This window comes from Sceloporus occidentalis, unplaced genomic scaffold (genome assembly GCF_023333645.1).
Source record: "Sceloporus occidentalis isolate IW3139 unplaced genomic scaffold, rSceOcc1.0.p SCAF_4, whole genome shotgun sequence".
Lineage (NCBI taxonomy): Eukaryota > Metazoa > Chordata > Lepidosauria > Squamata > Phrynosomatidae > Sceloporus > Sceloporus occidentalis.
The window spans coordinates 15631276-15647102 of record NW_028316984.1 but is presented as its reverse complement, the minus strand read 5'-3'; the positions used below and the strand labels follow the sequence as shown (position 1 = coordinate 15647102).

At 39.8% G+C, this 15827-nt stretch overlaps 1 protein-coding gene across 2 annotated transcripts in view; it reads left to right on the top strand.

The window, feature by feature from the left end:
* LOC149313539 (synaptosomal-associated protein 25) overlaps positions 1-14084 on the top strand; it is a 75617-nt gene extending 61533 nt beyond the window's left edge. The window contains exons 5-8 of one of the 2 annotated variants that reach the window (XM_089519278.1): positions 3203-3320; positions 9815-9940; positions 12024-12168; positions 13097-14084. In XM_089519278.1, the coding sequence (XP_089375404.1) occupies positions 3203-3320; positions 9815-9940; positions 12024-12168; positions 13097-13165 (458 nt within the window). In that variant the 3' untranslated portion in view covers positions 13166-14084. Of the gene's footprint in view, positions 1-3202; positions 3321-3484; positions 3603-9814; positions 9941-12023; positions 12169-13096 lie in introns of both variants that reach the window. The other variant, XM_089519277.1, reaches the window with a different exon arrangement.
* Positions 14085-15827: the final 1743 nt, after the last annotated feature.

The following is a 15827-nucleotide window of genomic DNA, read 5'->3' as shown; positions in this document are numbered from 1 at the left end:
TTCTGGCATACAAAGCAAATGTCTTTGAGATCATCCAGGCAGTGCAGGGGTGATCTGGGTGCAAACCAGAAGCCACATGCTAAGCCTCAGAGCCTTTCTGACAGTCCTCTTATTAAATACCTGAAAGATCTCACTGTTAATTTGAAAAAGAAGTTCATTTCAAATCCTCATGGATTTGAAGATGTAAATGAAAAGGAGAAGGAAGCAATGGCATGTTTTCTGAAAAGCTGAGACACTGCATAGCCAGCTCATCACAAAAAACCCTCCCATAATAGGATATGCTATACAAACTCACAAATTCTACAGACATTTCTGGTTTTGTAATTTGGGAGTTTTTGAGAAGCGTTTGGCATTAACAACAGTGCATTTCCTTCTCCTGGTCTGCAAAAGAAAGGGTTGCTGCAAAGAGGGAATCATTTGACCTACTTCCCAAAATATAGGAAATGGTCTCACATGGAAGATTAGGTGTTGGTGACTGAAAATGAAGACGCTCCAGCTCTGTTGCCATAGAATGCACAGGAGTCCAACCTTAACTGTAGTCAGTGACTGATCCCCTATGAAAAGTAGCTCCCATGTACACTAATCAGAGTGTCTGGAAACTGCTAAGACATACACTAAAATCCAACCTTGTCTTTACTAGAAGCATTACGTTTCTCTCCTCCCATATGCAGATATACCTTCTGCCCTGCCCCAATTTCCTGTGTTCAGGGATAAACTTCAGAAAAGTATTATTAATCCTCTCTGTATTCACATATAAGCATGTGAATTATGCATTTTCATTAAACATTTTCACATATTCTGTGTATCCATGTGTATCTACATGGGCATAACAACCATGTGGCTCCTGGGCCACCTACAGGGCCCTAAAGATGTTTGGTGGCCTCTGGGGACCTCTTTTGGAATGACTTGTGTGGCCACCGGAGGTCTTGAGGGCTTAACTTTCTTGCTTCCCATACATTTTCTTGCAGTAATACTATGATCAAACAGGAAATCATAGGACTGGACGTACAGGAAGATTTTCTGTCAGTACTAAGTAGAACTAAGATAGATAGTCAAACATCTTTTCTAGGTGATAAAATAATACACATTCCAATCTAGACATGTTCACTCAGAAGTAAGTCCCTCGGTGCTTAGGACTATATAAAAGTGCATAGGACTATAATTAATCTGTAGCTCCTTTATTTCACTACTCCTGTTCCTTACACATCATTTGCCATACAGAGATTTCTCCTCCCTTAGTTCAGTTTCAGAGGGTGCATCTACACTGTAGAAGTAATGCAGTTTGGCATCACCTTAATTGCCTTGGGATTTATAGTTTTGAGGTACAGGTACTCTTTGGCAGAGAAGACTAAAGACCTTATAAAACTGCAACATCCCAGGATTCCATGGGATGAAGCTACAGCAATTAAAGCAGTGTCAAACTGTATTATTTCTACAGCGTGGATGCATCCAGAGACTATTTTTTATTGCATGTTTATGAATTGTGGCAACTTCTCTTTCATATTCCTATGTGGAAATGTGAATCTGTATTATTTTGATTTTAATGAAGAAAATGAGAACGGAACCTGCTTCAAAAATCTAGTATCCCTTTCCCCCCACTCCTTTTAGCCTATGCAGCTGGGATGACTTTTTCCTCTAATTAAAATGTTTCTTTCCTATTTGTCCATCATACTATGTTTGAAAAATTGATGTTGAATCAGATGCCCATGGTGAGGAAGCTTACTGGTGATGTGCCTGTTAAGCAAAAATGTTTGTAATAGCGCAAAACTATTGAGAAACAGTCAGTAAGGTATGCATACTTACCTGGGAATAAGACTCGTTGAATTCAAGGGTGCTTACATCTGAATAGACATGTGCAGGATTATACTGTACCATGACAATCCTATGCATCCTTATCTGGGAGTGAGTATTATTGATACAGTGGGACTTGCTTCAGAGTAAACATGCATTGGAATATGCTGTCTGACCATTACTGCAGTCTTACTGTATATTTGGAATACTTGGAATATTTGACATAACTTTTGCCGCTGAAAATAGTAGTAGTAGTAGTAGTAGTAGCAGCAGATGATGATGATGAAGAATAAATAATAGAAAATTCTCTGTCACATATGAAAATTTAGACCCTACTTCTAGTCTAAGCAAGAAACAGATTACTGGAGTTCATGGATGTAATTTATTATTTGCATAAAAACCCTCTGTGGTGTGCTTGATAGTTATGTTATACTGTTCTGATGCGAATCAGGTGTAACGGCATTAAAGTGAAAGGAATAACATTGACTTAATCATGTCCTGGAAGCCATGGGAAGATCAGGTAGCCAGCAAAATGGCTATGGTAGTCGAGAAAAGAAAACGCAACAGTGGATTTTATTTGGATATATATTATCTGCTCCAAATGCCCCTGAGTCTATGTCCATCTGTCCATCCGCTTCTTTGGACATGGAATTGGGTCTTGTGATTTATGTAATTCCTTTTACTCCTTTGTGGTTACTCCTGGCATATAACAATGTCACTGACAGAGGAATAAGACCCATGGTCTTCTCTTCTTTAGAGATGGACCACGGCCAAAAATTCAGATCTGAAGAGCCTCAGTCTTTGAAAAAGTTTGTATCTGGACATGGATCTTAACTCAACTACTCATATCCATTCTTAACATCATTGTTAACTGTACACTCTTTCACCAATTCTCAAAATCAAACCAATTACATTTTCAACCATCATCAAACTCAAAGGCATTTGTAAGTGAAAGTATTGTAGATATTTTCCATGGAAAGCAACCATTTAAATATTTTATTAACGTACATAAATACAAGGTAATAACCCCATTTCTTTCTCTTGGATGTCATTGATGTCTTAGTAACTGGATGTATTGCATTATATTTCTGCGCTTTGGGGTATTTGGTAGTTCCTCTTCCACTTTTACATTTTTGTTCGAATTAATCTACATCAAAGCATTTCTCCTTTTTTTTCTGTACATGAATGTACGTGTGCTTTACCATATTAGTAAAGGGCATCATTCTTCAGCCTCTAGGTTCACTTTCATCCTTGCTTCAATGCATCAGCTGCAATTTATGCATTGAAACGCTTCCATAATAATTCAGTTCTTCCATCTACCATCTTTTCATGTTCTGTTGAAGACAAACAGTTACAGCAGCAACAACAAAATACAATTCATTCCATACTGTCATCCCTTTGTCCTGACCAGAACAACTCGATCGTGTTGAAGAAGGCATGAACCATATCAACCAAGACATGAAGGAGGCTGAGAAAAATTTAAAAGATTTAGGGAAATGCTGTGGCCTTTTCATATGTCCTTGTAACAAGTAGGTACTGGGTACCAACTCTGCTCTGTAAGTGTCCAGTTCTTTGTCATGAGTGAATGTCTGAAGTTGTTTTCTTTCTTTTCTTTTCTTTTTGTCTTTTCTTTTTCCTTTGTCCCTTTCCATCCGCTTCATACTGTGGGGATAAAATACTTGTGTTTAATCAGAGCAACTGGAACGCATCGAAGAGGGAATGGACCAAATCAATAAGGACATGAAAGAAGCAGAAAAGAATTTGACGGACCTAGGAAAATTCTGTGGTCTTTGTGCCTGTCCATGTAACAAGTAGGTGCTGCCTGCCTGCCTGCCTGATTTCTTGAGCACCCAAGGCTGCCTTCAAAACCACAAAGCCTTGTGACGCTCATCCTTGCTTAAGGCACCTAGGCAGGATGAGCATGTGGCATGCAGAGAAAAGAATTCTGGTTCTAATGCGTTCATCCCATAGCGTAGACCAGGGGTTCCCAAACTTGCCAAGCCAACAATTCGCTCTTGCCCTGATCTTGACAATCCTCCCAAGCCACCCTTTATTCCCCCCCCCACCATTGTCAGTATTCAAATTTCCAACAAGGGGGGGGGGGATCCAGTATGGTGGCAGTGATCCAATTCAGAATCTATCCTCCTATCAGAACCTGAATCGTTTGGCTGGAAACTTGAATACTGACACACGGTGCATGTGGCCATCCTAAAGGCCCAGTAGAGAAAAGGAAGTGGCAATTCACCTGTCACTTCCCCTCCATGAATGGATGCTACTGTGACATGGAGGACTAGATGAGGCTGGGATAATGTGGTTCTGTTAACAATTTATGAACTACTTCCTGTCATCTCAGAGAGCAACGGTGTCTTGTGGCTTTACTGTTTGGGAACCACTGGTGTAGACAATAGCGGGATTACTGTAGCTGCATTAAAATCAGGCATACCACAGTGAGATCTTTACTGTGAACACATTTTAATGATGAAGATTTCAACATTTTACAGTGTGTGTACTATGTGGTGTTAATAACCTACGCTTCAAAAATTATGGCACCATTATGCTCTTTTATTTCTGAATACTCTCCATTACCCCCAAAACATCTGTAAATGGAAGACTTTCTTGTTCAGTCTTTGTAGCTCAAAAATACACAAAGTGGTCACTGGAAACTAAATGATGCCACTTTGATATTTCATTGAATATCTTTCTTCTCAAACTTTGGGGACATGCCATGGTTTCTTGTCTGAACCCAAGCTATGGAGACATATCTATCTATCTGTTTTAATTGACAGGAAAACTGACCCCACGTTGCCAGCTATGATGCCCTAAGTGGGTTGCGTACACCAAGAAGAAATGTTGAAATGTGCTGAGTTTGCTTGCATGTAATTGCCATAAAATGAAAATGCAGCCTAAAAATGTGATATGTGGACTGTGAAGCGAGAATGCAGACATGAAAGAGTGAGCTTCCTTATGGATAACAGATTTAGCATGCACTGGGTTGCTGCATGAATGAATGACTAAAATATGTTTATAAGTAGGTAGCATTAAAATGATGTATTAGTAACATATGATAGCGTTTCATTTTTTAGACTTATGACCTTACAGCATTATAGACCACTGTCTGTCTATAGTCTAACTTCTTATGCTTATTCACCACTTACTTTGAGTGAATTACCTCCAGGTAATTGTTATTAAATCCAAAAGTCACACTCCTCTATGAGACATAGATGTGTGGATAAAAAGCAGCAGATTTTATTTTTCTTAAAAGTTTCTAAGTTGCCACAACCCTTACATTTTTTTTTTTGCAAGGGGCAGTCAATCCTTCTTAGCAGTCCTAGCCTGAGCAGAGAAAACTGGTCAAATTTCTTGTAAAACACAAGAGTGATTCTAATCCTTTGTATGGTCCACATGAATGAGTGCTTGTAGACTGATGTAGAACTATCCATGTATTGGAGTAGTTATCCTTCTACTCCCACAGGGGTGGGCAAAGAATGACCCAGGGCTCACCTGTGACCTCCAGGGCCATTTTTGAGGCTGACACACCCCAAATTCACTTTCCTCACTCCATTAAAAAAATCAGAACAAAAAAGGTGAATTGCTGCTCCTGGAAGTTTCCAGGAGCTGAAATTTATCATTTTCCAGTGGTGAAGCTTTATTAAATACCAAACATATTCTACATCTTTCTTTCTTTTCCTCTCCCCCCTCCCTCCATTTTTGGTAGTCTTTGTAACCCCTGGAATGCACCGAAGGCCAAAAATGGGGTCTCAGAAACACCAACATTGCCTGTCTCTATTTAATCTCAAAAGCAAGCTTGGATAAGACAAATGCATGGGGTCTTGGCTCCATATTGCTATCATGGAGGCAACTCTTTGACAAAGGAAATTAATGTTCTTTAGGAAACAAGGGGAAATACAAACATAACTGCTTAAATTACACTGGGGTGCAGCTCTTTGACAAAGTAGGTTATTGCACAGCCAAATCAGCCATGCTGAGAATGGGATGAGTGCATTAGGAAATTTTGAAAATTTGTTAAGATTGGGTGTTATCACACACCTCTGTGCTCAATCATCCCGATCTTACCCATCCTGATCCCGATCTGTCATTCTCCCGTCCTTTGCAATGAATGGTTAACTTCCGTTCTTTGCAAAGGATGGGAGAAGGAGGGGGTGGGGTCAGGGTGGCTAAGATTAGAACATAATGCCTCTGATCTGAGTATGGAGGTGTACAATAACATCCGATCTTAGCAAATTTTCCAAAATTTCCTAATACTCTCAACCTGTTCTCTGGCCAGCCAATTTGCCAGTGTGATAATCTCCAATCTATTTATTAAAGTAAATAAGATAAATCTGTGTTTGCCTGGAAACATAAAGTGGTTCTGACCATTGAACAGTGTAGTCTGTAAAAGTAGTAGATCATTGCACCATCCTATACATGTCTGTTCAGAATTAAGTCCCATTGAGTTCGATGAGATTTACTTTCTTATAAGTCTGTGTTTATAGGATTGTAGGCTTCTTCATATTACCACTTTGCAGTAGACTACTGGAGTCAACTAAAGGGTGAAGCATTGGTGTGTGTATTGAAAGGAGAGAGTGTGTTGTCATTAAAAAAAAGTAAATCTAAAGGATGAAAGATGAGTTTCCCAACACCACCTCTGGGCTCACCCCTCCAAGAAGGAACAGAACTACTGTAAAACAATGCCACCAAGTCCCATCCCAGTGAGATGGCTCAGAAGGAGATTATGATCAATTGTATCAAAAGATGCTAAGAGGTCCAGCAGAACTAAAAGAGACACAGTCTCCCTGTCCAGTTCCTTCTGTAAGTCATCAACCAAGGTAACCAAAACTGTCTCTTAATCTTACCACACAGCCCCCAGGAATGCTCCCAGTGCGGAATGAAAGGGAGCGGGATGGGAACAGAATGGGGGCTATCATGCATTTTATCACACGCTGGAACACCGCTGACACTGATGGAAGTTCCCATTCTGTTCCAGATCTGTCCCAGAGGGGGCGATTTTCAGGAACACTTCTGAACAGTTCCTGAAAAGTGCCTCCTCTGGGACGGATGTGGAACGGAATGGGAACTTCCAGCAGCGGCGGTGGCATTCCAGCTTGCAATAAAATGCATGATAGCCCCCATTCTGTTCACATCCCACTCTCTTTCATTCCACGCTGGGAATCCCACTTTAGCAGGATTCAGGGGTGGCTTCTTTCAGGCCTTATAATTGCCCCCTTTAAGCAAGTTGGAATGCAGCCTTGGAGGGAGGCATTGACTTCCCCCTTTACCCACTCAGCCAGCCCCCCTTAGCCTGTTTGATAAGCCAGGAAGGACAAGGTTCTTGCATGCATGTGGTGACTCTCATCTCTCCAAGGATCCTATCTACATCTTCAGGCTGCACAAACGGAAAAAAATATGCACTGACACTGAATAAACAGGTACCAAGGTTACATTTACTGGTACTATGTCAATTACAGTATCCTAGTTGGATCAGATTTTAGCAACTTTATTTGCAAAGTGCCATACAAATACTATGCAGTGGGCTGCTGAATGGTCTGTGTTTTCTACTTGAGGATGAGTACACTCAGAATAGCTCTACTGGTCAGTTCCTTGCCAAAGCAATGGTGGACGCAAAAAATAATTACTTTGCTGCCTACACTGCCATAGAAAAGACCTTCACATAGTCTTTAGCCCATGCTCAGTCAGGCTTACCTTGAGTTTTCTGCCAGCATCACTCCAATCTCTGTCTTGCTAACTTCATCACTACCAGCTCTCTGGAAAAAAAACAGGGGGCTGGTTTAGATCCAGTCCATAAGAGCTGATGCTGAGGAGCAATTGTTCCCACTGCCCTAGCCATTTCCCCAGGGCATTCAGCCTACCAAATTCAGTAAACAAAGGGATCTTGTAGCACCTTTGAGTCTAACTGGGCAAAAGAAGTTGTAGCATAAACTTTTGTAGACGTATGTCCTTATCACACTACACTATTATAATGCTATATTCTACGTTAACAACATTCTGTGGAATTCTGCGGTTTGTAATTTAGTGAGGACCAAGAGTTCACTGTCTGAAATTCTAAATGTCCCTCTCTAAACTGTCAATCCCAGGATCCCACAGGAGGTAGCCATAGCAATTAAAGTGAAATAAGAGCACTATAACAATATAGTGTGATAGAGCTTTCGGTCTGCTTCCTCAGATGCATGGAGTAAACCAGATCTCTTACACAACTTCTTTTGCATACTTTTGCATACAAGATCCTTTGCATACTGATATTCCATACTAACAAGGCTCTGGATTCAGTAGAATTCAGCCTACTGAATTCAATGGGGTTTACTCACAAGCAGATTTGCATAGGATATACAGCTGTGCATGATCATTCTAAACATATTTAATTGGGTGTAAGACCTATTGATTTCAACATCTATGTTGAAATGTCTCTGTTTACATTTATGTTATTATGTGTAAGATTATTGCCACACAATACAGATCAAAGTGTGATTGTTCAAAATGCAGTCTCCTTCAGTTTACAAAACTACAAAAAATGTTTGGAAATGCAAATCAGCCTACTCTCTTTCCAAAGGCTACTTTAACCAAGCAATTTTAAAAATCACCTCCAAGAAATGTGTTGATAATTAGTACCATTTGAATGGCCAAATGAATAATAGTTTAAGAATATTCAGGTTATATTCCTTTCCATTACAAAATCTTACATATAGTGGCAGTATTGGGCATTTATTACTAAAATTTATTACTAAAATTACTCTAAATTTTCAAATCTTATTTCCATATGTAAGAGAGACTTCTTGTGTACACTCCATTAACAATAGTAACTTTTGTTTTCTTTTAACCCCAAGAGAACTATCAAAACTGACATAATTTCTGGGTGTATCATAAGATTCTGTAAAATTCAGTTTGCAATATAGGATAGTTTTGTTACTCAAAAGAATGCTGCACATATTACCCATCACTGCTGGTATGCCTAGATTTTAATTTCTCTGTGGTGGCTCAGTCAAAGATGGCTTCTCAGAAACTCTGTGCAATTGAATTCAGATATTGGCTCTCCACTGTTTCCTGTGGCCTAATGTTTGCTGCACCTGGAGATCCATTTTTGCCTGTGTCCCACTTGCTGTTTCTGCTAGTGCATCAAGAAAATGTTGAACCACAGGGGCAGCTGTGCTTTACTGGGAATGCTTCACTTCTTATTCATGCCTGTAGCTGGTGCATGGAAAAAATACATAGAGGAATTTCCCTTTCTGATGCTACACATGCTTGTATTCTTTTATTATTATTATTTCCTGCACTCATCCCACTATGGCCCGATTTTACTTTTTGTCTCTGTGGACAAAGGTTTGTACATCAACTATTGATGTATAGTTACTCTTTCCAAGTACCGATATATTATTAAAAGATCTAACCAAATTGGTCTAATGATAATTCTGTAAGGCAAAAGAGTCAATGTCGCCATGATTCTAGTTTAACACTGGAAAAGTTGATGGGGGTAAAGGTTCACAGTGCCACACGTTAAAAAGAGGAACTTCGGCCATGGCGATATACTGAAATGGAGGCCAGTTCTGTTCTATTCTGTTTTGTTTAATATCTAAAACAGTGTGTTCTGTGATGTGATGTACACACTATCCTCAGTGGGTTTGTTTCCATGTCTGTCTAGCAGTACGTTCTCTGTGTTATATGTCCAAATATACATGTGTCATGAAAGACAGCTGAGTGTTCTCTAGTTGTGTTCATTTTTATTTTTATTAAAGAAGCCAGAAAAAAAGAACAACAAAATTATTCTTCATCAATGTGGCAAAATTACAATTGACTGGATTGCAAGTTAAATTTGGTAGCAACACAGCTGTGGAAGAAAAAAAATGGAGAGAAAAAAAAGCTTTTGTTCAGGTTTATGATATATCGGTATACCAGAATGTTCCCCTTCTCAAACACTCATTTGCTTGTAGCCTGAAAGCATAATAATAGGGTTTTTTTTTCAGTTGTCCCTCTGCCCTCTGTGCTTTGTTACTCACCTTTTATTTTTGCATAGGCTTAAATCAAGCGATGCTTATAAAAAAGCCTGGGGCAATAATCAAGATGGGGTTGTAGCCAGCCAGCCGGCACGTGTTGTGGATGAACGAGAACAGATGGCCATCAGCGGTGGATTTATCCGCAGGTGAGAGTTGTGGTTATTGCTATTTTTCTTTTTTAAAAAATATCCAGTCTTTTTCCCCCTTCTTCTTTCCTGTTGCTGACATATTGAGAGCAGTTTCCATATGGTCTTTGTGTTTTTGTTGTTGTTGTTTATTCCCACTTGATCATGGCCAAGTTAATTATTCCAACTGTTTAAAATTTTCCACTGACATTCCATGTCCTATTTGGGAGGGGCTCTTTGAGCCACCAGATCAAGACGAAGGGAGCCAAATTAGGCTTTAGATAACAGAGGCTGGTAATCTTTCTTCTATGGAGCAAATATAACGGAAGTGAGTGGGGAGCAGGGACTCCTGTAGCTGTTCCTGCCTCTCACAACTATTTCTAATTTGACAAGAAGCTGTGAGAGCTGCTGCTGGCATGGCAGAATCCAGCAATCATCTCTTCCTTCCCTTCTCTTCCTTCACTCATCACTTCCTTGGAGTTGTGAAAAGAGTGCTCAGACACAACCAAGTTACAGTTATTAGATACTGGACTAGATAAGAGGGTATTGGGAGAGTCCCGGACCCTCATTGGTTCTCTAGTCCCAATGAGAAGTGCAGGCTGTAGGGTTCCTGCCTCCAAAGTTGTTGGTTGTTCTTGAATAAGTGGGAGGGGGAAGGTAGGAAACTATAAGAAATGCCATATAAGTTAACACAGGGTTTGGCAGTACTGGACAGGATTATTGTGGGTAACAAAAAGGAAAAGAATATATAGCAAACTTTGTAGAACACATAATTGGTTAGTGTCAGGCAGACGTTTAGTGGGTGGGATAGACAAAAGGGAGAGTGCAGAAAGCTATAAGTATGTGGAATGTTTGGTGATAGTGGTGGGGGAGAAAAGTCAGAGGAAGAATGCAGAAAAACACAACATAACAAACTTTGTAGTACTCATTGTTTGGTAGTGTTGGTGGCACCTTCCCCACATGAGACATCACGTAACTATTAGTTGCTTGATTCCTCAAACAGCAGCTATCAAACAGCTCATCATACCTTTCTGTTTGTAATTGGATAAAGATAATGGCTGAGATCATGCATTACATAATGCTCTGCATGTGCAGCTCCATGTCCACTCTCCACGTATGCCTATTTTGGTTGGAGCATAAGGGGCTGTCCTCTATACCTTTATGCCCAGTCCAATCCTCACTGCCACCATGCAGCTGTCAAGCCCTAGAAGATGGTAAGGTAGAGATTAGGGAGGCAAGCAATGAAGAACTAACATGGATTAGCTGAGAGGAGAAGGGAAATTGGAGCATGCTCACAGATGGAGAGTCCTACATTGTCTGAAATATCTCCTCTACTTCCTCCTCTCGCTCTGGGAAACAGCAGCAGCAACAGTTGGAAAGCACATTTTACATGTCACACAAAGGGTGACAGAATAGCACCCTGCATGCCATTCAAAAAGAGATGTATATGCCCATAAACCATACTTTTGCATATACATGTCACTAACATGATTTCTGCAAATGTGCCCACCATATGGAGTGCCTCCAAAATATACAGTATAGCATGGATATGGGAATGGGATGGTGATATCCTGATATCACTGCATATAGCTGCCCCAACTCTGGTGTTTTGTTTTTGTTTACTTTGTTTACCTATAGAATCCTATTTGTGTTTCTCCATTGATGGAAGACTTTCACTTGCAGAATAGGGGAGATCCTTTCTCCCTTCCCCACCCTTTGTGCCTCTCTCCCTAAGTCTGCTCTGAAGGGTGCATATTTGGGAATTCATAGGGGACGTGCTGGGGAGACAGAAGGAAATGTTTTGATGTGTGAGGGTTTTAAAGAACCAACAAAATATAACAAGCTTTCCACCACAATGAAAGGCACATGCAAAGACGCACTATCGTGGTGCTAAATTATTGTTGTGTCATTATTTAAAGAATGTGTGCACTGAACATTAATGTAAATATTCCATGTCAGCAGAAAAGCAAAACCCTGTTTCATAGCTGAACACTAAAGAGTGTGCAAGACTATTCCACTGAAAGATCAAAGAAAGACAAACAATCATGGGTCACGATGTGATTATATAAGTGACATTCCACTTTTACTCTTCATTTATCTACAGGGTAACAAATGATGCCCGAGAAGGTGAGATGGATGAAAACCTGGAACAGGTCAGCGGCATCATTGGAAATCTCCGTCACATGGCCCTGGATATGGGCAATGAGATTGACACACAGAACCGCCAAATTGATAGGATCATGGAGAAGGTAAGGCCTGACCAACTATTCAGATCTTATATCCTTTATGTAGGATACATGAAGCTTTTATGGTGTAGTGATCCGATTACTGGACAAGGATTTTAGGAAACCAGGGTTCAAATTCTTGCTTAGTCATAGAAATCTACTGAGTGACATTAGGTAAGTCACATTCTCTCAATTTAAGAGGAAAGCAATAGCAAACTTCAGCTGAATAAAGCTTGCCAAGAAAATCCTACAACAGGATTGACAAAAGCTGGAGTTGACTTTTAGGCAAATAACAACAACAACAGTACAATTAATTGTTATGGATCCAAAAGTAGATAGAGATGTAGAAATCATATTATGGTGTTTAGTTTCAGAATTAATTCCATTTAAATTATTTCAGTGTAACGTATATAGGCACGCTGTATTGCAGTGGGAAAGGTGAGGCATGAGCGTTGTACTAATGCCCTAAAATGAGGCAAGCAGGCAGGCTGTCTCACTGAGGCATACTGGAAGGCTGATCCAGGCAAAAAGGGGAGAGTGGCTAGAGAATTCAAGGAGTAAGAGACCACTGCATGCTTGAAAATGGTGATGATGGATGACTAAGAGGCATACATCATGACAGAACACCAGAGAGAGAAAGCTTTGGAAGGTTTTGAAGCTTGTGGTAGATCTAAGATCAGATAGCAATTCAGTGTAGGGATTTAAGGGTGGGGGTTATCACAAGTTTGCACAGATGAAGAAGAAAAATAGTAATAAGGTTATTGTGCATACCACAGTTAGGGATGGGGGAAAGGCAAGGGGACTTGGGGAAGGGAGAGGCAGGATGACTTTTAGGAAACATTAAAATGGCCTTGGAGTTGCATGCAGACCACAGTATACAGTTTGCCTATGTGGATTTTACATCTTCCATGATTCCCTTTCCCACACTGCTCCCTCTTTTCTCTTTTTTTAGGCTGTTTCCAACAAAACTAGGATTGATGAGGCCAATCAACGTGCAACAAAGATGCTGGGCAGCGGTTAAATGCAGCAAACTGGAGATTCTTCTTAACACTGTCCCCATGGACAGTACTTTCATGCTTTTCTCATGGTATTTACCAACTAGGTTTGCACACATGCACATATCAATCCTGTTCAGCCCCCTGTTGTAAATGTTGTCCTGTGTAAGTTGTCAGCTTTCCAAAAATGATACTTGTAAATTTATTTTTATTTTCCAAATCTCTTTCTTTCCAAAGGTTGTATATAGTACTAATTTGCTGGCTATAGCTCATAACAATGTTCAATATATATGTTAGGATTAGCCCCCTTCCTTCCTTCCTTCCTTCCTTCCTTCCTTCCTTCCTTCCTTCCTTCCTTCTCTCCTTCCCTCCCTCCCTTTCTCAATCCTTCCTTTCTGTCTGTCAGTTTTTGGTTGGTGAGTTTTTTTTTTTTAATCTTTATGATGTTTTTGCTGAATGACAAAAAATGTAGGAATGCTCAACATGCTGTTAAACTTTTAACTATACAGTATTGTTCTTGTAAAACTGTTAACATTCCACAGAGCTACTCCCAGAAGTCTTTTCTTCGGGCGTCATGTTCTTTAAGCACTTAAGAATTTGGTGTTCTCTCGGTTCTCCATTGCTGTCATCAGTTGTTATGAGTTCATGATTAAACAATGTGGAATTATATAACCTATAACAAGCATTGCACTAAAACAAAAAAAAAGTGATGTGATTTATGCATTTATTGCATGAGAAATAGACTTTTAGACTCCTTAACTTAAGTGAGACCTTTTCATGGCAGTAGCAACATCAGCGATGATAAAAGAAACAAAAAAAAAATCCGCATGTTCGGTATTGGAACACTGTCAGGACTATGTTATACCAGCAAGTTTGCAGTAGTGCCACTTTATTTCTTCTTGTCAATATATATATATATATATATATATATATATATATATATATGTATGCCATGTTCATTTCTTTCCTTTTCTCTTCTCATTTTTTTCCCTTCAAACTTTAATTACAAAGAAATATACGATGGATCAGGCACTCATCATTTAATCATTGCCAGCAAATTAAACATTTGGCTGAAACTATGTCAAGGGTTTTTAAAAAAGCAAGCATCAACAACTAAGAAATAAGTGTAATATATAGATTTTGTCTGCTGCTTTCAAAGACTGTCTTTTTTCGGGGGGGAGGGAATGGCCACCCTGTGAAATGTTGCAGAGAAATGTAATTTTTATAAGGCTCTCTCTCTTTCTCTTTCTAGCTTCTCTCTCTTTCTCTCTCTCTTCCCTTTCCCCCTCCCTCTCCCCCTGTGTGGTTTGTTATTGGTACAGTTCTCTGTTGCTTACCTAGAGCTATGCACACCAAAATCACTGCGATGTTTAGTAGCTGTTATTAATAAAATAAAATAAAATAAAAATAACCTACATGAATGAAATCTAGATTTAAACAAAAACAACCTGTGAGATTAAATATAGTTGCCGCATGTAATATGAAATTCCTTCTGTCTCCTGTCAGTTTGTGAAGTGATTGACATTTTGTAGCTAGTTTAAAAATATTAAAAATTATAGACCTCATACACTTGCTAAGGCTTTTTTAATCCATTGGTTAATTCTTTTTCACACATATCTTGTTATTTTCAACCTACTGGAATTTTGAGACATTAGCATTGTGCCCTCCAAAATTTCAGATGAAAACTGAGACACATGTGGTCAAGGAATATAGGTGTGGTCAAGATGGCAAATGTTAGTAAAGAGGAAGAAAAATCAAGCTAAGAGAAGTTGCAGCAGTTTGCTTTTGCCTGGGCCTACTGGGAAGGGTAAGATTCTACACACTCCTATCTTCTCCCCTCCTGATGAGTTAATTGACGGTAAATGACTTTTGCTATATCTACTCAGTTTGCGCCAATTGAAGTAAGCTAAGAAGTAAATGTGAGGAGGAGAAAGTGAGACATTTTAAAAGCAGCTACAATGATGGAAAGCAGAAGATTAATCAGGACAATCCTTGCTAAATCAGGACATTTGGAGGCTATGCAGCACTACAATTCCACTTCAACTGCCATGGTTTCATCTTGTGGAATACTAGGATGTGTAGTTTAGTTAAAGGAGCTCTTTAGAGCTCTCTGACTGAGAATTCTAAATGAGTGTAGAGGGTTGAAGGGGGGGATGTGCTTGCTGTGAGTTATAACCATGAAACTGACATATTCAAATCAGTTCTGGGGGGAAATGGGTTTCTGGGCTGATCTGCAATAAATTCTTTCTAATTCATCCATGAAGCCTGATTATTGAGGTTATTAAGTTAGACACAGGACATCACAAGTTGCCAGAACAGAAATAGGTACAGGACTCTGCCCAGAGCAACTATGTCTTCAGACAGAGAGCCTCAGATAAGCTTACGGACTCATAAACCAAAGCTAAGACCCAAAGGCAGCAGGATGGGAGTAAGCTACTGGCAGTCCCACAAGAGAGGTGGGGGGTACTAGCCTGAAAATCTCAGGAGCTGGCACAGCCAACAACCATTGGCTGTGAGTCTCATGGAAGGAATGTGGAATCTCGACACTTGGAGTGATGGGATGCTAAGCCAAGTGGAATCCTTACCCCATTCTGAAGGAGAGAGAATAACCATGGGGACCTGGAAACAGAATTATTGAGTATGTGCACCGAGATGAAGGGGCTCAAGGGATGTGTCCAAGACATTCTG